General features: G+C 39.9%; 1 protein-coding gene across 5 annotated transcripts in view; it reads right to left on the minus strand.

Annotated features, from left to right (window-relative positions):
- USP25 (ubiquitin specific peptidase 25) overlaps nt 1-23,274 on the minus strand; it is a 143,971-nt gene extending 120,697 nt beyond the window's left edge. For 3 of the 5 annotated variants that reach the window (XM_050784793.1, XM_050784792.1, XM_050784790.1), the window contains exon 1: nt 22,816-23,274. In XM_050784793.1, the coding sequence (XP_050640750.1) occupies nt 22,816-22,860 (45 nt within the window). In that variant the 5' untranslated portion in view covers nt 22,861-23,274. Of the gene's footprint in view, nt 1-9,439; nt 10,195-22,815 lie in introns of those variants that run through there. The other 2 variants (XM_050784791.1, XM_050784796.1) reach the window with 2 other exon arrangements.
- Nucleotides 23,275-26,474: the final 3,200 nt, after the last annotated feature.

Below are 26,474 nucleotides of genomic sequence, written 5' to 3' on the forward strand. Positions count from 1 at the left end.
ACGCTCTTATAACTTGTGTTGCCACCCCTCCCAGAAGCCCCAAACCCCTATCACTTTTTGTAGCTCTGGATGCTACATAAGCTTCAATCATGTGACCCTTCCTCAAGTCTCTTATTTTGTGGGACTCCTGTAAGTACCTATGTAATTAAAATGGTTTTTCTCTTGTTAATCTGCCTCTTGTCAATTTAATTTCTAGTCCAGCCAAAGAACCTAGAAAGGTAAAGAGAAGCCATTTTTTTCCCTCTCATACAAGAACGAGAAGCATACATTCATCAGGCCAACTAATAAGCAAATTTTCTAATTCTTCTAAATTCAAGAAACATACATAAGTCAGGCCCACTTACTAAGCAAACTTTCTACACTCCTACATTCCATCTAGAAATTCCTAGTTCTGGTCCTGTCAATCTCACTTGAAGGTTTGTATAAAATATAATATTATTGAAATTCCCTATTGCAAATATTCTATATAATAGTCCCATGAACGTGTAAGCAGACAAGGAGGGTCCCCAGGGACTATAGGAATTTAATCAGCTTGAGTAACTGGCCTATTTACAACCTCCTACCTTGCCACCTGTTTTTTCCCAAACCCTGTGAGGAATGAGCTCACCTAATCAGTTGGAGCCAGCTCCTGACAGACCCTGGCAACAGATAGATGAACCCAAGTGTACTTTCCTCATTACCATGCTTAAGTCGGCACCCTGGGGGAACTACAGCTTCATTACCATACCATGTTACCTGCCTGCTGGCACAGTGACTCACTGCATTGCACCACTGGGACCCCTCCTCTACATGTGATGTCACAGCCTCTCCCCTCTCCATCACCCCACACAACCTCCCTGTCACTTTCCCTTGAGGAGACAATGCTCTAAAGAATACTCCATGTATTCCCCTTATTTGTGACAAGTAGTAAAACTCCTACTGATCAAAACCTGCATTCTCTCAATGAGCTGTTTATTACTCACCAGGCAACTAATCCCGGTTTTCAAGTGTTTTGGGGGTAACAAATGGTTCAGGTATGCTGCATATCCCGCTGTCACAGATTGAAGTTTTTCTCAATCTTTTTGGATTAACAGCACTTTACCATTAAAATAAATTATTCATATATCTCTATGGGCACATAAATCTGAAGGTATACCCTTTCCATTAAAGCTTAAAAATGACAAAAATTCTAAATTTTAAGTCTCTTCCTACTTTTTATAGAATTCCAGAGCTAAAACATTAAGCATTCATGTAATCTAGAAAAAACAAATGAGATATTTTACAAGAAACAGCTAGCAGAGAACAATGGATATAGCCAATCCCAGATAAATGATGGTTTCCATCCTCCCTTGCCGCAGAGCCCTTTTTCCTACCTGTCACCCAACCTTTCAACCATATCTGCATCATGTTTATGACCCTTAAGAGTATTCCCCATCTGGGCCAGGCGCAGTGGCTCACGCCTGTAATCCCAACACTCTGGGAGGCCAAAGTGGGTGGATCACAAGGTCAGGAGTTCAAGACCAGCCTGGCCAATATGGTGAAACTCTGTCTCTACTAAAAAATACAAAAATTAGCTGGGCATGGTGGCAGGCGCCTGTAGTCCCAGCTACTCGGGAGGCTGAGGCAGGAGAATGGTGGGAACCTGGGAGGCGGAGCTTGCAGTGAGTCGAGATCACGCCACTGCACTCCAGCCTGGGGGACAGAGAGAGATTCCATCTCAAAAAAAAAAAAAAAAAAAAAAAAGAGTATTCCCCATCTGGCTAAGTGTGGTGGCTCACACCCATAATCCCAACACTTTGCGAGGCCGAGGCAGGCGGATCACCTGAGGTCAGGAGTTCGAGACCAACCTGACCAACATGGTGAAACCCCATCTCTACCAAAAATACAAAATTAGCCAGGCGTGGTGGCACATGCCTGTAATCCCTGTAATCGGGAGGCTGAGGCAGGAGAATCGCCTGAACCCAGAAGGCGGAGGTTGCAGTGAGCTGAGAATGCACCACTGTACTCTAGCCTGGGCAACAAGAGCGAAACTCCATTTCAAAAAAAAAATTTTTTTTAATTAAAATGTAAAAGAGTATTCCCCATCCCTATTAATTAGTAGATAAAAGAAATGCATCATGAGTAGAAACTCTAAATGTAATTATCCCAAAAAATATTGTTACTCAGCACCATAAGCTAAGTTCACACAGAGTTAAATACATTTCTAAATAAGAACACAACACCAGGAAACATGGTTTCTATGGGAACATGTATTTTCAGTTCCAAAAACCCAACTTGCAAAATCTTTTAGAACACAGTCTGTTTTTAAATTACAGTGCCTATATTCTGGAAAACAAGTAGGTAAATAAAACTTTTATGAATCAAATCATATCCTTGAATCACCATGTCTGCCGTTTAAATAAAATATGTGTTTAACTTGTTTTTGATGCTAATAGTCAGATTCCTATTACAGCTCTCTTGTCCAATTAAATCTTTCTGCATCTCTACTTTCTGTACTTGTTTGCCTAATTAACTTATAAACTCCCTTATACTAATAAATAAACTCTCTTATACTAATAAAACAAAATAAACGTGCTCTAAGTAGAATTCTGAAACCGGAATACTATGTAATTCCTAGCAGTTGTATTTGTCACAATTCCTTAAAGCAAATACAGTTTTTGGTCAAGCTAATTACTTATATAATATGTCCTGTGGTCTCTTGGAAACTCCATTCATCTAGATATAAAGCACATACTCTACACCACTTCAAAAGAGCTACTGGCAGGAATGTCCCAAGCTGCAGCAGTTCTGCAACCTGCTCTGCCATCCAGCGGGCTCCATTCACAACCTCTCCAACAAGAACCAAATCTCTCAGCGTCGTGGGGCTTCCGGAGGGCCTCTCCCAAATTTGCTTCTTCCTTCAGAGTCCTCTTTTGCTTTAGCAGCCAATCATTGTTCCTAGTCAATACTTCTTTATACCAAATCTTCTTTGTTCTAATTTTTGTGCTTTCTTTGTGTCCTCATTGGACCCTGATACAACTTCCTTGAAAACAATTTTTGTATACTAAGAGTGTATTAATAATTCTATAGTTTTAAGGAAAAAAAAGGGCCAGGAGTGGTGGCTCACACCTGTAATCCCAGCACTTTGGGAGGCTAAGGTGGGCGGATCACAAGGTCAGGACAGCGAGACCATCCTGGCTGACACGGTGAAACCCCATCTCTACTAAAAATACAAAAAAAATTAGCCAGGCCTGGTTGTGGGCGCCTGTAGTCCCAGCTACTGGGGAGGCTGAGGCAGGAGAATGGCGTGAACCCAGGAGGCGGAGCTTGCAATGAGCTGAGATCACGCCACTGCACTCCAGCCTGGGCAACAGAGCGAGACTCTGTCTGAAAAAACAAAACAAAACAGAAAGAGAATTCAGGGAGCAAGTTAACCATATATGCTGAGCATTATCATAGAACTACTATTTACTGAACACTTATTAAAAGGATATAAGGGGCCGGGCACAGTGGCTCATGCCTGTAATCCCAGCACTTTGGGAGCCTGACGCAGGTGGATCACCTGAGGTCAGGAGATCGAGACCAGCCTGACCAATATGGTGAAACCCCATCTCTATTAAAAATACAAAAATTAGCCGGGCATGGTGGCATGCACCTGTACTCCCAGCTACTCAAGAAGCTGAGACAGGAGAATTGCTTCAACCAGGGAGACGGAGGTTGCAGTGAGCCGAGATCGTGCCACTACACTCCTACACTCCAGCCTGGGCAACAGAGTGAGACTCCATCTCAAGGGAAGAAAAAAAAAACATACATATATATATATGTGTGTGTGTGTATATATATATGGCACTGGAGATTTCGTTAAGGTATAAGTTTTTGTGGCAAAGAGCACCCAGCCTGAAGCTGAAGCTACATAGCCTCTCCTCCCCAAACACCCCAGACCCAGGCCAGTCATCTGATCAGCACAGAATAGATAGTAAATTCCAAAGGCTTTAGGGGCTCCATGCCAGGAACAAGGGAAAAAGATCAAATATTTATTATTATATCACACTCAGCCAAGTAAAACCACATGTAGATAACAGAAGGCACTAAATCATTTAAGATTTGTCCTTGCTCATAGACTTCTCTTTACTTGAAATAACACTTCGACCTGCCTACAAATCTTCAACAATTTATTTCAGTTATTACCTCCTTTATAAGATCTTTCCTAGTCTTCCTAGATCCTCTTAGTTCTACCTACAAATACTTTATTTAACTTTCAATATCATCCGTGCACCTGTGGCTCTAGCCACTACCAATTTAAAAGCTTTTTGTATGTTATCTATTTCTTAATCTGCTTAAAACAAAGAATCAATAAATGAATGGTCATGATACTGTGTGATGACTGTCTAAGCAGAAATGTACACATGCAATTGAAAACCTAAAACTAGAATTTATGTGAAGATATAACACTACACTTATTCTCAATACACATACTTGACAGTAATGAACATATATGACTCGGACATTATACAATCTCTCAACGATAAAGCTTGCAAAGAGGAAATCAGAAAATCAAAGACAAACCTTGGAAAAGTCCCACAGATAAGCAGAAACACATACTAGCAATAAAGCAATACTTAGAATACAATTATTACTTCAGTATAAGAATACTACTTCACAATGTCTACAAAAGCAGTTATCACGCTGCACAGTATGTCACTCTCTTGATTGCCCAGGCACTCAAATATGTACACAAGGCAAAGTACTCACAAGTTCTAATATTTATTTGGTGCTAACTTAAAAGTAAGCTATAACTGTTACCTCTTATTACTAAGAACAGATGATTGGTTGCTAAAGGGTAAAGAGAACTCTACAGGAAGAAATAAATTTGGGAGAGGCCCTCCGGAAGCAAGGTATCCTACTCTGCACTAAATCACACAACCTGTTCAGTTCAACACGGAAATATCGGCATTCATTCAGCTATAGCTTAAGAAAAAAAAAAAAAAAAAACACTTAGGAGCATATCTGTTACAGTTTTACAATAAAAAGACCAAAAATATCACTCACTCTACAATAATGGTTATTAATTAGACATCAAGTCAGAAATGTAGTATGGATGACAACAGAAATAAAATTTACTCCCAAAAGCTGAACATATTACAATATCCTAAAATACATATACCAATTTCCTTAGTTGAAGCCACAAATGCCAAATTTATTCTACAAAACACTGCCATCTGTCAAATGAAGCTAACCTTGTTATTCTGAATTTCTCCGGTTTTGTAGTTTTGGTTACATTTAAGTTACTAGTTGGTTTTTCAACTTATTACATAATAGCTACCCAGCAGAACATAATAAATGTATGCCTAGTTTATAAACAAGTTTCAGTAAAACCATAATAAAAATATTTCAATTTGGCTGAGCACAGTGGCTCATATCTGTAATGCCAATGATTTGGAAGGCCAAAGTGAAAGGCTTGCTTAACACCAGGAATTCAAGACCAGCCTGGGAAACAGAGCGAGACCCCATCTCTAAAAAAAAAAAACAACTAAAAAATGGCTGAGTGGATGGTACACACCTGTAGTCCCAGCTACTTGGGAGGCCGAGGAGGGAGGATAGTGCGGGCCCCGGAGTTTGAGGCTGAAGCAAGCTATGATTATGCCACTGCACTCCAGCCTGGGCAACAGAGCAAGACTCTGTCTCAAAAATACATTTTTTAATTCAAGGGCAAGTGTTCCTGACACCTGTTTTTCTTTAAAATGGTCCCAATTTAAGAATTTAAAAAGTATACATACTGTTGTCAGGTAGAGTATTAATGGGAAGGAGGAAGTGCTCAATAAAGTTGCTGGTTCTCCAGAGGGGAAAAATAAATTCTGACATTTACTCAAAACAATATGCAAAAATCAAACCCAAGTGGAATGAAACTTAAATCCTGAATGAAGACAAATTAAGAAAACACTTAGAGGGCAATAAATGAGACTATCTTTATGAAACAGGATATGGAAGTTCAAATATTAAAAGAAACTAATTATATATGAAACTAAATTAAAAATAAAAATGTCTATTCATGTAAGAACATAAAGAAAATAAAAAGACATTGTAAAAACAGAAAATATCTGGAAAACATACACAGTAGTTTCCCCTTCTCTTGTTTCACTTTTTGAAGTTTCAGTTACCAATGATCAAGTACAGTTCAAAAATATGAAAAATTCCAGAAACGATGTTTTAAATTGTGCAGTATTCTGAGTGCTGTGCATAATGAAATCTCATTCCATGCCACCCACAACATGAGTCTTCCTTTGGTCCAACATATCCACACTGTGTATACCACCCACTTACTAGTCAGCAGCCATCTCAGTTATCGGGTATTTTTGAAAAAGATTACACTCACACAACATTATATTACCATAGTTGTTCTATTTCATTATTAGTTATTGTTGTTAGTCTCTACTGTACCTAATTTATACATTAAACTTTATCACAGGTAGGTATATATAAGAAAAAACCATATATACTATATTCTATATAGTATTGAACCATACTATATATGGCATACTATTTCAAATATTTTGAAAACATACATAGTATGTTATGTGAATGTAATCTCTTTTAAAATATACTATATACATGGGTCAATACTAGCCACAGTTTCAGGCATCCACTGGGGGTCTTGGAACATACTCCATGAGGGTAAAGGTGGATTACTGTAAATAGAAAAACAAAAGTAGAATCTAAACCATAAAGAACTACCTCAAATCATAAAGAAAAAGATAAACAGCCCAAAAGAAAAAACAGGCAAGAGAAACAAATGTCCATTACACAGAAAAGAATCACAATGGACCATAAACATATAAAAAGATAAATAGTTTAACTGTAGAATGATTAAGCTGTAGTATATCTAGAAATATAAATGAACAATAACACAACATTTTTAACAAAAAGTGCAACAACTAAAATCATACTTAGTAAAAGACAGATTTCCATATAAAATCGGGAACAAGACAAAGATGTCTGTCACCACCACTTCTATTAAACATTTTACAGAAGACCCCAAAGAGTACAATTTTTAAAATGAATAAAGGTGGTAAATAAAGTTATTAGAATAAGTGAATTTCACGAAGTAGCAGATACAAGCTTCATATGCAAAAATCAACCACATTCTCTATATCGGCAAAAAACAATTGGAATATAAAACTAAAAAATACTGCCAGGGCACAGGGGCTCATGACTGTAATCCCAGCACTTTGGGAGGCCAAGGCTGGTGGATCACGCAGTCCAGAGCTCGAGACCAACCTGGTTATAACACACTGAAACCCCATCTGTACTAAAAATACAAAAAATTAGCCAGGCGTGGTGGCACGCACCTGTAGTCCCAGCTACCAGGGAGGCTGAAGCAGGAAAATCACTTGAACCTGGGAGGCAGAAATTGCAGGGAGCCGAGATCGCACCACTGCACTCCAGCCTGGGGACAAAATGAGACTGCGTCTCAAAAAAAATAAAAGTAAAAAATAACATTTACGATAGCATCAAAAAAGTCAACTCTAACAAAAGATATGCAAAGACCTTTAAACTAAACTGTTAAAAAATAAAACCTAAATAAATGGAGAAATATATCTGTTCTTGAATTGGAAGGCTAAAATACTGTAAAGATGTCCAAACAGTCAGAATGAATCTATATATCCAACACAATCCCACTCAAAACTCCCAGCAGGCTCTTTGTCCAACTGTTCAAAGTGCTTCAGAATTGTATTTGGAAATGCAAAAAAATCTAGAATAGCCAAAACAAATTTCTAACAAGAACAAAGTTGAAGAACTTACATTTACCCACATTTCAAAGCCACAGTAATCAAGACAGTATAGCACAGCATAAGGATCGAAAGGAACAGAATTCAAAAATAAACCCATTCATACTGGTCAATTAATTTTCCAGAAAGGTACCAATGTAATTCAATGACGAAAGGACAGCTTTTTCAAAAGTAGGTGCGGGGACAGTTAGATATCCACATGCAATAAATGAACTTTGACTCTCATACCTCAGAACACACACAGAAATGAATTCCAAATGGACCATAAACCTAAAACGACAAAACTTCTAGCACGAAACACAGGGAGAAAAAAAAGGTTTACAAAGTAAGTTTCAAGAAAAAGGGTAAAGTACTAACTATAAAAGTAAACAATCAATATTAAAATATTTCAACTTCAGAGAAACTGTTAAGAAAATACAAATACAAGCCACGCATTGGGAGAAAGTATTTGTAATTACATACACATGATAAAACACACCCAACATATAAAGAATTCCTACAACTCAACAGCAAGAAGATAACCCAACTAAGAAATTGGGAAATAATCTTAACATGTCAAAAAGAAGACATAAAAATGGTCAATAAGTAAAAGACAGAGGCCCTGGGTTCCTACTAGCTCTCCTGCAACATCGCCTGCCTGCCTCCCACACCTTCCTCGCCCATACCATAAAAGACCTCCAGCTTAGAAGCTTAAGGAAGAACAGCATCAGCACTCAGGAAAAGGAGGAGGGAGAAGGGAGGGGAGAATAGAAAAGAGGAGAAAGAGAGGGAGTAGGGTGGTGGTGAGGGCGGAGGCAGCAGCCCTAAAGTGGTTAGTCAGCCCTCTTGCTTTAGACAGCAAACTGAGAGAATTCTACCCACTCTTCTGCTCATGCAAGAAATGCTTGGAAGAGCATTTACTTTCATCCAAAAACTGCACACCCGGCCAGGTGTGGTGGCTCACGCCTGTAATCCCAGCACTTTGGGAGGCTGAGGCGGGTGGGCCTGAGGTCAGGGGTTCAAGACTCTCCTGGACAACATGGCAAAACCCTGTCTCTAGTAAAAATACAAAAATTAGACGGGCGTGGTGGCAGGTGCCTGTAGTCCCAGCTACTCAGGACGTTGGGGAAGGAGAACCGCTTGAACCCGGGAGACGGGGGCTGCAGTGAGCTGAGATCGCGCCACTGCACTCCAGCCCGGGCAACAAGAGCGAAACTCTGACTCAAAAACAAAACAAAACAAAACTGCAGACCCTAGGCGGCCGAGGCAGGAAGATCATTTGAGGTCAGGAGTTCAAGACCAGCCTGGCCAACATGGTAAAACCCCATCATAAAAATCAGCCAGACCTGGTGGTGTGCACCTGTAGTCCCAGCTACTTGGGAGGCTGAGGCACGACAATCACTTGAACCTAGGAGGCAGAGGCTGCAGTGAGCCAGATCGCACCACTGCACTCCAGCCTGAGTGACAGAGTGAGACCTTTGTCTCAAAAATAACAACAAAAAAACAACTGCAGACCCGAAGGTTTGCCTAAGCCAACACCAAGATGGACAAAAATAAGCTAATGGCAACACCAAACCCCACCAATGTTCACACAGCCCTAGGACCACACCTCCAAGCACAAGACCCCCACGACCTGAGGGAGCAGCTCTGATCTCTGTAACCCCAAAGGCCTGGACCCCCTACCCACTTTACACCATAGAAACCACAGGACTGACCAGGGTCATCTTATATGCTGCTTACAGCTACTCAGCTGCAGTTCCACATGCTCGGGTACACGGGTGCTCTCCTCCTGACGCCACCCAGCAAGAATGGGAATACTGTCAGTTCTGTGAGTTCCACTGTTCTAAGGACTTCAATTCCTGCCTCCTTTGGGAAGAAGCCCAGAAGCCAGTTCTGCATGATGCTACCAAAATTGGCAAAGAGAGTGTCCACTGACCCTAAGAGGCCTGTGCAGAGCTGTTTCTGATAGCCACAGTAGACAAATTCCTAGGCAGGCAGGGACGGGTCCCTGGTGAAACCCGACCTTCAAACCAAAGACAGTTTAAAGCCTGAACACCAAGCTGCCAGTTCTAGATAAAGTCCACCGCTGGAGTGAAAACTTATTTTCTTTTTGCCTCTTTCCCAATTGGTTCTTTCTGAATAATGCTTTTAAACCAATTGAATGTTGCCTTTTCCAAGGCTACCTACTGCCATCTCCTCATTCCAAATCTAAAAAAATTCTGGATTCAACTACAAAGACGGCTACCAGCCCCTGAAGCTACCAGCTTTCAGGGCCCCTCTCACACAGAAGGCTATCCACTTCACATCCCCTCTCATTGTTGAAGGCTTTTCTGTTGCTCAATAAAATTCTTCCCTGCCTTGCTCACTCTCTGGTGTCCACGTACCCTCGTTATTCTAGGTCACAGGACAAAAACCCAGAACTCGCCGAACAGCGGGAACGAAAACAGCTGTAACACGCACCTGGCCGGCTCCTGGAGCGGCAGGTGGTGGGCATGAAAAAAGCTGTTACACACTCCCATTTGCTGGACTATGGGAGGAATGAGCTGCGACACCTCTGGGGGCCCAAACCTCAGCACTCCCCAGACTAGAGCTGTAATACACCCCCATTCGCAAAGCCGTGGGCAGCAGGAACAAACAAGCTCTAACATCCCCATCCACTGAGCCGTGAGCGCCAGGAACAAGAGAGGGCTGCGGCACTCCCAGGTGGCTCAGACCTCGGGCGGGTCTCCCCAGGCAGAAGCTATCACACCCGCTTGGGGCTCCACGGTTGCTGCGTCTCCGAGTTTTTGGGTTCCACCACGTTCCTCTCGTCTCAATGCGGGAGTCGAGCTGTGGCAGCCACATGCGGTACACCCGGTCCCACCATGGGGTGAGCACGGAATGGCAGTGGTCGTGGGATCTGGGCTGGGGATCAGCCGAGAGCAGCCTGCCGGGCCCAGCAGGCAGAGCGAGCCCAGTGAGTGCAAGTAAAGCCTGGGCAGAGGCGCTGCTGGCCTTAGAGGTTTCTGGCTGGGGAATTGGCACCGATAAAATCTTGTGTCACTTCTTCCCTCCAAAAATGGAGGATTTTTAAACCTGAGGTAGTGGACCATTTCCTGTTTCCTTTCTTCCGTGCTCATCCTCAGCCCTGCCCAGCTCCAAAGCCTTTCTCCAAGGCCCCATGGGAAAATTTCAGGGCATTCTTGATGAGACACCCAGACCCAGCCCAGAGGCCTCACACGAAGACAAAGAAAACCCCAGAACTTCGGCCCAGTGTTTCTGTAGCTCCACCTTAACTGAGACATTTGATTATGCATGTATTCTGGCATGAATTAAGACACAAAACTTTTCTATATGTGAATGCACAGTTGGTTCGCACATCGGTGTTACCATAACAGGTCCTGGCCACTAATGGTACATTATTCCTGGCTCCTGTCTGCACACCCCTCCCCAATACATCTGTCCCACTTCCGTGAGGATGTAGCTCCCAGCTCTGCAGACAATTCTGCCCTATGACCTAATGACCCCTCACCACACAGCCCCCATTTCCAGACTGAACAGCAACAACAAAAACCCAACACATAGAGTGGAGTTTTTCCAATTCAGATTCCTCTTCTTCCCTGTCTTCAGACAGATGAAAAACTGTAAAAAAAAAAAAAAAAAAAAAAGGAACTATCTTTCTGCCCAATTTCTGTCCAATTTACTTACCTCGCCACAGTTCATCCCACCCCTGCAACTGCTCCATGTTCTTTTCAAACTTCCAACCCAACTAAAATGTGAAATTATTTTTGTATCCTGTGTAATAAAATACTCATCATAAAGATTTCTTGTATATGTGTGCAATGAATTGTTAAAGAGATAAAGTTAATATTTACTTTGAGGCATGATGAAATGAGTTCCTATTTTTCAACAATGTACCTTTTTATCAGGTGTTAGTTTAAACAAACAAAAAAAAATTGTGCAATCTCAATTTGTTTTGTGAACATATTAGCACTTGGTCCTGGAGCATTTTACCTTTAGCTACATCTCTGACATTTTTGCCATTTTAAGACTTGGAAGAATGTAGCTATTGTGATTGCTATTACGTAGGAGTGTTAAAACTGGATAATGTATGAGAAGCAATGTTAAAAAAAAATCATCCTCAAACTGGCCAACAAGCACATGAAAGATGTCCAAAATCATTAGTCATTCAGGAAATACACATTACTATCACAATGAGGTTAACACTACGTATTCACTAAACGGCTAAAACATAAAAGATTAAAAATCCCCAGGTGTTGGCAAAAATGTAGACCACCTGAAATTCTCCTATATTGCTAATAAGAATGTACAATGATACAACTGATTTGGATAACAATTTAGTATTACAACAATTCTACACCTATGTATTTGCCCAAGAGAAACAGAAATACGTCTCAAAGACTTGCTTACAAATGTACACACAACATTACATATGGGTCAAAAACTGGGGGAAAAAACAAAAGTACATCAAAAGGTACATGAATACACAGATGTGAGAATATTTATACAATATTACTCCACAGTAAAAAGAAATATACTGATACATGCAATAAAACATGGCTGAATCTCAAAAGCATTTTGCTGAGCAAAAGCAGCCAGATGCGAGAAAAAAAAAAAGAAATTTTGTATAAACAAATCTATTTATGTGAAGACACAGAACAGCCAAAACTGATGTACAGTAATAAAAATCAGATCAACAGTTGTCTGAAATAACGAGGGTGTTGATAATTAATGAGAAAGGTGATACAGGACAAATTTTGTGGAGTGACAGAAATGTTCTGTATGGCCAAATTCATCAAATTACACACTTTCAGTGTAAATCATACCACAATAACATTAACTTGAAAAAAGTCAAGACAACAGTAGTGTGGGGGCGGGGGGGTGGTGTAGAAAAGAGGGAGAGTACGAATGAGGAACAAAGGAAACTTCCAGGACAATAGATATTCTATTTCATGTCTAAAATGGTACAAAGAATAGAAATCTTAATATATTTCTTTAAGTTGTTCATAAGTTTTCATATGCTATGGTTAGCCCCCCCCCGAAAAATCCTATAGGAATTATTCATATACAAATACACACACACACACACACACACACACACACCCCAAAAAAAAAAAAGCCAGAAAGAAACACAAAGATTACAACTTTAGCACGTACAATCATTTTCCAACTCCTTAATGCATCGATTCAACTTATTTGCGCCCCCAGGAGTAAGAGGGGGCAAGTATCCCACCTAGCCACCTGAAGCTTTGGGTTTCCATAGAAACGTTGGCCAGAAAAGCCTGAGGGAGGAGACAGCTCCTCTACAAGGAAACATGTTGCTGCACTGATGGAGAGAAACACCTGAAACAAAAGAAACAATGTCTGTTCAAAGACCCTGCTTCCATATTAAATTTGGTGTATTGTGATAATTCAATCCCTAAAGGACCCTGCAGTCAATTTACACAGTGCTAAAGGCACTTTTATCTTTAAGAATACTAATTAACTTCAACCAGTGATCCTCAAACATTAAGTATAGAAGAATAATCTGAGATTCTTATTAAGCATGCTTTAGCCCAACCCTCAACATCTTGAAACAATAGGTCCAGGGTGAGGCGCAGAAGTCTGCACTTTTAGCAAGCACTACAGATAATTAAGACATTCCACAAAAACCATATTATAAGAAACTGATCTAAACCTATAGTAACAAGACTAAGGAAAATATTGCTGGACATTTAAAATATCCAGCAGTTCAGAGAACCAAAAACTAAAAATAAAGCAGATGGTCTGCACTGAAGCAGAGTTAATCAAGGGGCAAAAAAGAGAAAAACTGAAAAATTACTTATCACATACATAAAACAGAATGTCATGACAAGAATGATGTCCTTGGAAATTAAAGTCTGCCAAAATAAATGCAAGGCCTCACCCTTTCATAAATTCAACTTTCACATCATCTACTTGCCCACATTATATAGTGACATTCCTAAACTCACTTTAACAAGCCAAATTTGGTCCTTCATACATAATAAAAATCAATGATTATATTGTAGGAAAAAGGCAGGCCACTGCTGCAAGTCAGGGCTTAAAGTAATTCTATGACATTAGAGAGTAAAATTATGCCAGTGTCAGGGGAAGAAAGACCCTGTAGCCACCTTACTCTAAGCACATCAGGGCAGAAATCAATTGTGAAGTGGCCTCTGGAGAAGGAAATTAGTGAAGGCGACTAATATAGGAAAAAAGTGCCCTGCCTGACTTCACAGTTCCTAGGAAGATAGAGAAGAGACTGACAAACTACCAGCACCCCTCCACCACCACATCCAGGGTATCTAAGGTGAAAGCTTAAACAAAGATCACCAGTACCCAAAGAAAAAATACATGCAAGCATCACAATTGAAAATACTACAGTATCTTTTAGTTAAACAGAACCTACTTTGTAAGTCTGCACAACTAACACATGTAAATATTTCAGAAATGCATGAGGTACAAAAGTAGGTAACTGCCTTTTTAAATCAGCAACAACAACAAAAATACTCATTATCACTTCTAATCAGTATTTATTGGAAGTACTTGCTAGTACAGGAAGAAAATGAAAGTACACACACAAAAACTGAAATTATACATAAAACTTTTTAATCATGATATGATCTTTTACACAGAAAGTAAAAAACTGTCTCTGGAAAAGGTATTAGAAACATTTAGCAACGTGGCTAGATACAAAATTAATATACAAAAGACCGCTGCATTTGTATACACCAATAACAAATTTTTAAAAGTACTGCCATGTAACAGTTATCAGAAATTATCAAATACCTAAAAGATGTACAATGATTTTGTGAAATCATAAACCATACAAGAGATATTAAACATGACCTAACAAAAATAAAAGTATACCCTACTCATTCTGTATCATAAAGATGTTAATAATCCCAAATTGATCTACAGAGTCAATCAAATTAATCAAAAAGACAGAGGATTTGAGAGAACTTGCTACGATTATTCTAAAATTTCTAAGGAAAAGTCAAGTGTCACTTCTGAAAAAAAGGAACAAAGTCAAAAGAACTTTCTTTTCCAGTATGAGATTATTCTAAAGCAACAATGAATACAGGATGATATTCACAAAATGATTGATGAAAAAGAATCAGTCAAGGAAAGAGAAAAAAATATTTTGCATTAAACTTTTGTATATGTGACAAAGATGGCATATCAATTCAGTGGAAGAGAGCATTAACTTTTCAATAAAGCAAGGTTAACAAAAGAAATTTTTAAAATCATTTACAGGTTACACATCCCAAAACTCCAAGCCAGAAATAAGAAATGCTCCACAATTTGAAAACTCTAAATGTGTTGAGCACCAACAAGATGCTGAAAGGAAATGCTCACTGGCTTATTTCAGATTTTCAAATTTAGGTTATTTACCCAACCCAGGTAAGCGAAATACAAATATTCCAAAATCTGAAGGGAAGCAAAAGTCCAAAATCCAAAACACTTCTGCTCCCAAGCATTTTGGATATGAGAGACTCAATCTGCACATGGTGAAAACAAAACTGTATCCCTACCTCGTACCATATACAAAACTCAAGCACAGATGAAAAAAGGTCTAAAATGTTGCAAATATAACTTTAAAACTCTTAGTTAAAAATACAGATGAACCTTCTAGATATTGTAGCAGGAAAAAGTTCTTAAAATTTTTAAGTTAAAACAACTAACATTAAAAAAAAAACACCTTCAGCTACTCATATAGATGCAACAAATCAACAGGAAGATGAATAGAGGATTCAAGATGATAATCTCAAATGAAAGTAAAGGGATAGGATAAGGGATATAGGTTATTATCAAAGTTCCAGCTTCTGTTTTAAATAGGGGGTTCGTGTGTTTATTATTTAAAATAAGCGATTTAAACAAATAAATGAAAACATTTGCAGGAAGAGCTGATCATGAGACAACTGGTAAACTTAATTCAATTATGTGTACTTCAGAACCAAACTAAAAATGTATATTATTAAAAACAAACTCTTTGTAAACTATCTGACCACATATAAGGGTAGTAAATACAGAACGGGCATTACAAAAATAATAATCTAGACAATCAAACTAAATAAAGTTACCACAGCATACCGGCAAAAAGGGAGAGAAGAAACATTTGAAGCCAGGAAGAAAGATAAGTGATGTATAAAATCCAAATAATGTAGTTTTAAATGAAGAGGAGGAAAATAGTGGGAGAAAAATTCCTGAGAACACAGATTTCAGATCAAAAATCCTAGGCAGGACCATTAAAAAGATACATACATAAACACATGCTAGTGAAATTTCTGAAATCTTAAAGAGTAAAATCTTACAAGGTAATACAGAGAGTTAATTTATCTGCCAAAAAAAAAAAAGTATAGTGACAGCAAACCATCAAAAAGCATTATACAACAGACCAAAAAATACAGTTAAAATTAGTTAATTTTAAAAAACCAATTAGCCACTAATAATGCATCTGCAACACTAAGAAAATTCAGTCACCTAGAATGCAATTCTATATTATCCCAACAAAACTAGGAATACTAAAAGAAAAAACATGCTAAAATGTCTTACCTAATTTGGGGCAAACGGGTGGAGGAAAAAGTTAATTTTTTATATTATCGAAAAAAGTTATTAATGTTTTATATTACCAAAATTTTATAAAAATATTTGTTTAAAATTAAAAGAGCCAAAATTGACAAGAAAACGTTAAAAACAAGAGTGGTGGTGGTGATACAAAAATTGGTCTATCCATCAAAACTGAATGGAGAAAACAAGACTAGTAAATGGATAATCAGAAGACAATAAAAAGATTAAATTTATTAGTTATCATCATATGTGCATGGTTAAATTCTAAAAGACAAAAATAAAAGTTTGGATTGGATCCATTAAAAATACAAAGAGAAATTGCCCAGCACTTCAAGAGGCCAAGGCAGGCTGATCACTTGGGGTCAAGAGTTTAAGACCAGCCTGGCCAACAGGGTGAAACTCCGTCTCTACTAATATTACAAAAAGTAGCTGGGCATGGTGGTATATGCCTGTAGTCCCAGCTACTTGGAAGGCTGAGGCAGGAGAATTGCTTGAACTTGGAGGCAGAAGTTGCAGTGGGCTGAGACTGCACCATTGCACTCCAGCCTGGGTGAGAGAGCAAGACCCTGTCTCAAAAAAAAAAAAAGCAAGAAATAAGATCAGCACCTGGCAAACACAATTGACAACAAAACAAGCAGAGATTTAAAAAATGGCATGTCTATATACGTATCTATACACACACACACACACACACACAGATTTAGGAGAAAATTTTAGACCAATAAATACAGAAACCTAAATGATATTTAGAATTTTATAGAACTATAAAACTTAAAATTTGACCCTAGAAAACATAGAAAATTTAAAAGACAATAAGCAAAATTTGGAAACTTTACCTAAAATTTGCTCTAAATGAGCAACTCAGCCCTGATACAGTCACGTTCAGCAAATCTTCAAGTAACAAGTACCAACTGCACCATATCTAATTTTTCAAATCAAAAAGGATCATACACCATCAATTTTGAATGACTCAACATAATCCTACACTGAACAATTCCAAAAGCACAGGAAAACACAGAATCATTTTATGAGGTAACCTTATCTTAATAGCCCTCATAGGCACACCAAACTTAATCTCATTAAAGAATCCAAGGAGGACTGGTTCCAGGACCCCCAAAGAAGCCAAAATCTGGGAATGTTCAAGTCTCTTATATAAAATGGTATAATATTTGCCTGTAACTTACACATCCACACATCCTCCAGTATACTTTAAATCATTTCTAGATTACTTATAATACCTAACACAATGTAAATGCTACATAAATAGTTGTTATACTGTATTGTTTAGGGAGTAATGACCAAAATAAGACTGTACATGTTCAGTACAGATGCAACAACGCTTTTTTTTCCCAGAATATTTTCAATCCACAGTTGGTTGAATCTAGGGATTCAGAACCTGTGGATACAGAAGGCCAATTATATACCAAATTCTAGGTTTAAATTTATTGTATTAAATGTAGAAATACATTAAAATAGTAAAGCAACATGCCCAAATGGGGTTTTATCAGGAATTCAAGAACAGCCAAAACAATACAACATTGTGGTTAAGAGCAGGGGCTTGTGTATCACATGACTTTTGAGTTTATCCGACCCTTAATACATACTCGAGATGAAATGTTGCTTTAAGGCCGGGCGCGGTGGCTCAAGCCTGTAATCCCAGCACTTTGGGAGGCCGAGACGGGCGGATCACGAGGTCAGGAGATCGAGACCATCCTGGCTAACATGGTGAAACGCCGTCTCTACTAAAACATACAAAAAACTAGCCGGGCGAGGTGGCGGGTGCCTGTAGTCCCAGCTACGCGGGAGGCTGAGCCAGGAGAATGGCGTGAACCTGGGAGGCGGAGCTTGCAGTGAGCTGAGATCCGGCCACTGCACTCTAGCCTGGGTGACAAAGCAAGACTCCGTCTCAAAAAAAAAAAAAAAAGAAATGTTGCTTTAGTTCTCCAATACTGTTTCTTCAGCTTCAATAGAAAGGAGAAAGATAGTACTCACTTTATAAGGTGGTTGGGAAGATTAAAAGAAAAAAGTTTGTAAGAAGACTCAGCACAGTGCCTTACACAGATTATATAGTAAATATTCATATATCTTATGTACAAATGGTTCTTACATTACTGACATATAAAATATCATTCACTGCAAAAAAAGACATGATTGTCCACATCTAAATCCAGTTTTGAAACATTTATAAAACTTAGGAATGTATGAAAATTTCCGTATTATAAGGAAACTATATAATAGAAACTAACATAAATAGTAGCAACATTCTGTAAACTTAAAGTAATAAGTGGTAAAAATAATGACAAGAAAGAGATCAGAATATTAAGTATTTGTAAAGGATATGGACTGTATACATACAATATTGAAGAAAATCAACAGAATATTTATTAGAAATGATGTGAATTCGTTTAAAAGGCTGGATACAATGTGAGTATATGTGTTAAAATCAGGTGTGAAAAGGAAAGAATAAGAAAAGGAATAAACAGCTGGAAACCTATCTCTCTGCCCAAATCAAGTCTTATACTAATAATAAGATAATCAACTGATTCCTAATAAAGAATATTCCCTTTATGTAACATTTAAAGTGATTTAAGTAATGTTAACCATCAAATGCTGCATGGTATAGTTTTATAACCTTAGATAATCCTAAATTGGAAAATACACATTATTTTAACTAAGAAATTTACCCTGAATCCAGCCTGCATTGTTTTCCAAGTTTTAACTCTTCAACTTGCTTAATCTATGACAACCTTCCCACCTAACCCTCATCTTTTGAGGAATTCAGTGAAAGTTGACTGTAGATCTGTTAGATTCCTCTGCCTCCATGCTATACTATTTCTTTTTTATTCTCCCTATACAGAACGCTTGCTTAGGACCATTAAACAATCGAATCTAAAGAAGTTGCTCACATCTAATCATACTAATGTTTAAAAAGAACCTTCAGAAGCACTTAATGACTTGCCCAAGGTGACAAAAAGGTGGTTGAGATCTAGCCCACATTCTTTCACTACCACTGCCTATTCTCCTAGCATGAACACAGTTTTCCAAGCTTTCGTTGTTCTGTTTTGTTGTGGTTTGGTTTTTTGTTTTTTTGAGATGGAGTCTTGCTCCATTGCCCAGGCTGGAGTGCAGTGGCATGATCTTGGCTCACTGCAACCTCTGCCTCCTGAGTTCAAGTGATTCTCCTGCCTCAGCCTCCTGAGTAGCTGGGATTACAGGCGTGTGCCACCACACCTGGCTAATTTTTGTATTTTCAGTAGAAACTGGGTTTCACCATGTTGGTCAGGCTGGTCTCGAACTCCTGACCTCGTGATCCCCCCGCCTCACCTTCCCAAAGTGCTGGGATTATAGGCGGGAGCCACCGGGCCTGACCGTTTTGTTTTAAGAGACGGGGTGTCATTTTGTTGCCTAGGCTGGTTTTGAATTCCTGGCTTCAAGTGATCCTCCCACCTCAGTCTCCCCAAGTGCTGCGATTACAAGCATGAGGCACCACGCCTAGCCTCATTGTTTCTTAATAATTTTTAAATTTCGAGATTCGGTTAGGAAACTAAGTACTGTACTTACATTCCTTTTGGAAACCATTCACTTATTTCATTCATCAAATATTTGCTCAGTCCTACTATGTGTAAAGAACTGTTCTAAGCCCTACAGTGAAACAATATATTTTATTCAACTCAGAAGGATACATTTAATATAAATAGTATCCTGTTCATTTCACTTTGGAAATTAATTTGGTCCCTGGGAGCAAACCTCCTCCCAATAATAACTGCCCTAAAGAATACTAGCTTGGTTCACCTGCTTAGATAGATTGCGGGAGGCGGGGGGCGGGGGGGCCGCCATGGAGTATCCTCATTTGGAACTTGAATCTATGTATCAAATTTTTGAGACCTAAGGCTCCTACACTTTGGTAAATATGAAGCATAAAGGCTGAAGATACATGTCCAAAACCAAAATTATCACAGGATTTAACTAATCTGCTGCCAACTGCACCTCACCTGAAATATTTAAACCTCAGAAAAGCAGCTTTCTGCAGTTTTACTACATCTCATAAGTCCCTGGGTTGGCCAAACTCCAGCAATCAAGCAAAGAACACATCAAAAGGGAAAGGCAGCCCCTTGCCTTATCATCCTACATTGTGACAAAGACTGATGAATTCTATAGGTGAACCAAAAAACCATGAAAGTTTTGTGTAGTGTGGTGCTGCAAACAACAAAAAAAACTTACATCCATCTACAAAATAGAAGTTTAAAAACCCTTGAAAATATAAGAAACCATTCCGACTACCAAAATACAACTATTTACTTAAAATTTAAAAACATATACGTACACACAATTTTTTAAGGTGAGAAGAAAACTGGCTAAAATGTTGGCTATGCAATATACACTACACACCTCTCCTTTTAGATAATCCATAAAGTGTCTGAGTAAAAACAGACTTTCACTTTTGTTTCTTCTAAGTGTGAAGTTCACTTCCTAGTTACCAGTTTTAAGTGCGCTTCCTGGTTACCAGCTTGATGGATTTAAACCTGTCAACTTATTGAGGTAGATGGTTTATTTATATCCATATAAATATTTTTAAATAGTTCTAATATGAGTAATAAAGCAATCGTGTATTAATATGGAAAGCAAACACATTTAAGTGTTTCTTTCGTAAAACAATCTAAGTATTATGGAAGTATAAAAGTTTCTCTAAAAAAAAAATCCCCAATAACAATGAAATGATCTAAAACACACCCATACTAAAAATAACATCATAATGATATTTTGAATTAACTACTCCTCCCTTTGTGTGGGGAGGGGATTAATTAAAGTAGGAAATTGGACTTGACAGCCAAGATCACTTTCGTTAACTTGATTCTTGATTCTACAATTTTATGCATAACCTCTGAACCAGGCAACAGAGCCTGCAGTTACTTAATGCAGTTCAGTCAAAATCAAATGAAAAAAAAAAAAATCCCAAACTTACAAAGTTCTTCCCATTGTTCAAACTTAGGAGATGTGAAAAATTCGTATTTCTCACTTTGAAACAGACTTTAATATTCAACATTGAAGACAATTATAAACAAATAGTACCATACATATTAAACAGTGCTTAGTATTCACATGACCATACGGTCTTTCGTAAGCCTTAAGTCTTTAAAAACTAAATTTGAAGGTATTCAAAATAGAATAGGGAGGATTAGGAAGTAAACTCTTTTAAACTCTCATTATTAAGTCTTGAATTATTTCACCGTAAATAAAGTGCAGTGTGCAATATCCTTCTAACTTTACCAGTAATATCAACTAACATACGAGTCTCAAAAACTTTCCCAACGTGCCTAAAATAACAATGCACTATCCTTGCTTTCCAAACTTCTTGAGTATCTTCGACTACTTTAAAGCAGTATCATAAAATTCTAAAAATAATCTCAAGGCAAAAATTTAGCAGGCTGTATGTAGACAGCCCATTTTAGAACAGGTCTTATTGCAAAGTCAAGCACAGGTAGAATATCGCTACACCAAAACTACACCAGGGTGGGGCATTCATTACTCACCCAGATTAACCAAACACAACTCTGGTGGTTGATCACAGTAAACCCTAATTGTCCCCGTAATTCCAACACGACTAAGGCACGGTTGACCCCTTTTGCCCAAAATGCTTTTCACGCAAATGAAAAATTTTAAAAAAAAATTAAATTATGGCCAACTACTCTTCAGAATATGGTGCAAGCCATGATAGTGCACTTAAGATTCTGAAAGCAAAGTCTAAAATAGCAGAATGATCTCTCACTATTCACTTTAAAGATACAAGGCTTCACAGTTTTTTTTAAATGGTTTTCTTTAGTGAGTGACCATTTGAATGTGTGACTGATGCAAGAGTAAAGAGTGAACGAAGGAACAAGGTCAAACTTAGGGGACAAAAGATTCCTGGAATAACATGGCCAGAAAGGTTTCCTCTCTTAGAGACAGTTACCATATTGAAAAAAAAAAAAAAAAAAAAAGCAGAAAAGAAGAAGAAGAAAAAAGGGAAACCTTAAAAGGAAAAGAAACCAAGCAAATCACCTACTTCTAGAGTCCACCTGGTCAACACGCCTGCCCCGCAAGGCAGGTAATTCGATTTTGCTGGAGACCGTTTTGCAAAACAGCAGGCCTGTAACACTACTACCTTCGAAAGACAAAATGGGTTCAGAAAGGATGACAACTGGCTCTTCTTTCTTATTTAAGGGGAGAGAATAAAGTTTCATTAAGAAGCCACACAGAGCACTGTAGGAATGTGAGGGTCGCTCTCAATACCTGGCACCGTCTGCTACGGGAAAACAATCGGCAGAAGGAAGTGGACTGAAGCCCGCAAACTACACTCTGCTTCCCACACGCAGCTGGGCACTGGGCGCGACGCCCCCGAGGCGATGGGCAGGGGCGGGGGGTGACGGTGGAGGAAGCCGGGGACGGCGGCGGCGGCGAGGCCGGGGCGCCCGGCCGCGGCGGGGGAGGACAGCCCGTCGGAAGGAGGAGTGGGGCCCGCCGGCTCGCGGGCTCGCCTCACCTTCTGCGCCGCGCTCTGCTGCAGCACGTTCTGCTCCACGGTCATGGCCCCCGCGGCGGCGGCGGCGGCGCCCGGCTCCTCGCGCCTCCGCCGGCCCTGGCTGCCGCGCTCCGCCGAGCTCCAGGGAGCGGCGCGGACGGCCGGGGAGGACAGCGCCCCCGCCAGCCAGGCGCGAAGGCGATGGCGGCCGGCGTGCGCGGGCACCGCGGGCAGGCGGCGAAGCGCCGACTGCGAGGGCCACGGCGGCCGCCCCACGTCTCCACGCGGCCCGCCTCAGCGCCGCTCGTCCGCGGCGGCCCGGGCCATGAGCGGGCGGAGGACGCCGGGGCGCGGGAGAGCGCGGGCCAGTCAGGCGGCGTCACGCGTTCGCGCGCTCCTTAGCTGGCGGCTCGCGGCTCGCGGCTCGCGGGCCGCTTTAGGGAAGGGAGAGAGGGGACGGAGGGAGCGGCCGCCCGGAATGGCGCTGTCCTCCTCCCTCTGTGAGTCCTCCTCCCTCCCCTCCCCTCCCCTCCCCCACGCGCCGTCCCCGCCCCCGCCCAGCGGCTCCTCCCCCGCAGAGCCCCGCCCGCCGGCCGCCCTAACCCTACATTGTGACCCTCCGGGCGGCGGGGCGGGGCGGGGCCGCCATGGAGCCCCGCCCCTCCCGGCGCGGGCCGGCGTTCCCGGGTGGGGCGAGGGCGCGCCCGGCTGCCCGGCCAGGGAGCCGCCCCTGCGGCAGGTTGCGCGACGCTGGCGCTGGGCTTTGCGAGGCGCGGCTGGAGGCCGGAGGGTAGTGTTCCTGCCTGCGCCCAGGGCTTGTCGGATCCGTAGCTTGCCCAAAGCCTCCAAAGCAAACACTTCCCTGCATGCCCATAACGTCCCAAAACTACCTAGGGTCCCGAACTGCGGCCTCTTTCTGTGTCACGCGTTCTCTCCCCTCACCTTTCTAGGAATTTCACAAGCCTTGAACTTGCCTGAAGGGAAAAGTCAAATAAGCAAAGGATTGCCAGAAATCTTTATGCTGGGAAGTACTTTTCTCCTTAACTAATCATTACGTAAATGAATATAGACATTTTCCATCTACTTCATTCATTCGAATATGTGTCAGTCACTGCTAGGCTCTGGAAAAATAAAGTTTATTTTCCCAAGACTTAATATAAATGAAATAGGATATATGTAGCAAACAACCTTACAAAAATATCACTGCCTAGATGATACATAATTCTAATATCCCAGTTGCCAAATTAAGCAAACAATTAACTACCATGCATGGAATACTTGACTATATATGGAATTGCAAGGAAAACCTAACATTAAGAAAGCAATCTCTAGCCACAAAAATATCTCGAGTTCCAGGAGCTAATCTGGGAACGGAGGTGAGAGTGCAGCAGTGTGGGGAAAGAAGTTATCAATGCATATTGTCACAAATAGAATACACTTGAAAATCCTGGTATAATTTTTAATCCAATGACAAGGAAAGCAAGCTTGGTAAATGCTAATTGAAATAGTATGTGGTGTTATTTAATAATCACGGATAATAGTAGCTCTTAAGGCTTTGTAACAGTTATGTGCACTTTACATCCATCTTTGATCTGCAGCTCAAATGTCTTGAACCACCTGTTGTCATCTTTTCCTTGAATCTTCATATGTGTTGACTAATTTGATATTTAACAAATTGCAAATCTTATTATATTAATATCCTACATCTTTTCCAGAGGAATTGAAAAGTCCTGAAACGGTTGGAAACAGAAATTTAGGAATACTGTCACATCTCTAATCCCATGTATCAATTTTTTTATAACTCTGAAACCCAAGGAGGGTGACCTCTTAAAGAGAGCTTATTAGAACCCATTTTTCTTCCTTTATAGACCAAGTTTCTTCTTCTCTTTTTTATATACTAACTTCATGTTTCTCTATATTAGGGTTTTGGTTTTTTTTTTTTTTTTTAGAAATCAGGCTCATACATTTGAATTTAAGAAAATTAAATTTAACATAAAAATGTAGTAATCTAGTACCATGGGGGGAAAAATATTGCCAGATACTAAAGTTTAATTTCAAGAATTTGGCAATACAATGTTTCTCTGAGTTAAATGTTTTAGTTCCATACAAAAAAAAAAAAAAAAAGATCTTACAGTAGATAATCATCAAATAGAGCTCTTATAAGGTAGGACTATTTGCCCACTGAGACCATTCATTTTCAGCTTACTTCTGATGGTTTCCTACCTACTCAGCATTTCTTTAAATATTTTTAACTGTTGTATTGAAGAACATTGAGAAGAAAATTTCAAGTTTTCTCATAGGCATTCCTTTTTAGAAGGCTTACAATTGGAATGAATAATTAGAGAAATTTGAGAATTTGAGATAAATTGGCACAGAAAACCCATCACTGGGATTTCCTAACTCATTTTTAAAATTTGCCCCATGACAATTATGTTGTATGAGTCAGCTTTAATATGCATGTTTGTTGGAATTATATATCCTCAAAGTATTATTTAATAACTTCTAAACTGCTGCATTCAGGTAAAAATGTTAAGTGACATATTTCATATAATATGAAATATTTTGTGTGTAACAATGCTGTGGTTTGAATGTATACCCCCAAAAACTGTGTGATGGACGCTTAATCCCCAATGCAACAGTGAGGGGAGGTGGGGCCTAATAAGAGGTGGTTAGGCTATGAGAGCTCTGCCCTCATGAATTAATTAATGGTGCCATCACAAATGTGCAGTCTGCTTATAAAAGGACTAGTTTGGCTCACTCTTGCCTCTTTCTCTTTTCCTTTCCTTCCCTCTCTCTCTCCCCTCTTCTCTTAGCTCTTCCACCATGCAATGATACAGCAAGAAGGCCTTCACCAATTGCCTGCCCCTCCTTGTTGACCTTCCCTGCTTCCAGAACTGTGAGCCAACAAATTTCTGATCATTATCAATTATCCATTTATAGATATTATGTTGTAGCAGCATAAAATAGACTGAGACAAACCCCAAGACTATTTTTCTGTTTTGGGTCAAATGTTATTTCTAGCAATACTCAGTATTGTATTTTATATGTCAACCAAGAAAATTGGTATTCTTCTGCCTTCGGTTTCTTTAGAAAGGGTTTAAAAATCCATTTCTGGATACCAAAAGTTTACCATGTTGCTGAAACACATTTGTAGGACTTTTCTTTGTTCCCCCCTAGCTGGTGTTGAGCTCCTGGGCTCAGGGGATCCTCCTGCCTCAGCCTCTGAAGTAGCTACCTGGGATTACAGTCATGTCAACAAAGAATTGTTGAATCCCTGCAGCAGATTTAGATAATTTCCATTACAAAAGAGTGGTTTTAAATCTACTACAATGAGGATCTGAATTATTTTCCTCCTTTAGGAGTGTTGGCATTCTGGGATAATTTTATTTCTACCAATAAGAAAACAATAAGCAGGCTGGGCATGGTGGCTCATGTCTGTAATCCCAGCACTTTGGGAGGCCAAGGCGGGAGGATCACCTGAGGTCAGGGGTTCAAGACCAGCCTGGCCAACATGGCAAAACCACGTCTCTACTAAAAAATACAAAAATTAGCCAGATGTGGTGGCAGGCGCCTGTAATCCCAGCTCTCAGAGCCTGAGGCAGGGATAATTGCTTGAAACCAGGAGTCAGAGGTTGCAGTGAGGTGAGATGGGCCATTACACTCTAGCCTGGGTGGCAGAG

The sequence above is a fragment of the Macaca thibetana genome, chromosome 3 (genome assembly GCF_024542745.1).
Source record: "Macaca thibetana thibetana isolate TM-01 chromosome 3, ASM2454274v1, whole genome shotgun sequence".
NCBI classification, from domain to species: domain Eukaryota; kingdom Metazoa; phylum Chordata; class Mammalia; order Primates; family Cercopithecidae; genus Macaca; species Macaca thibetana.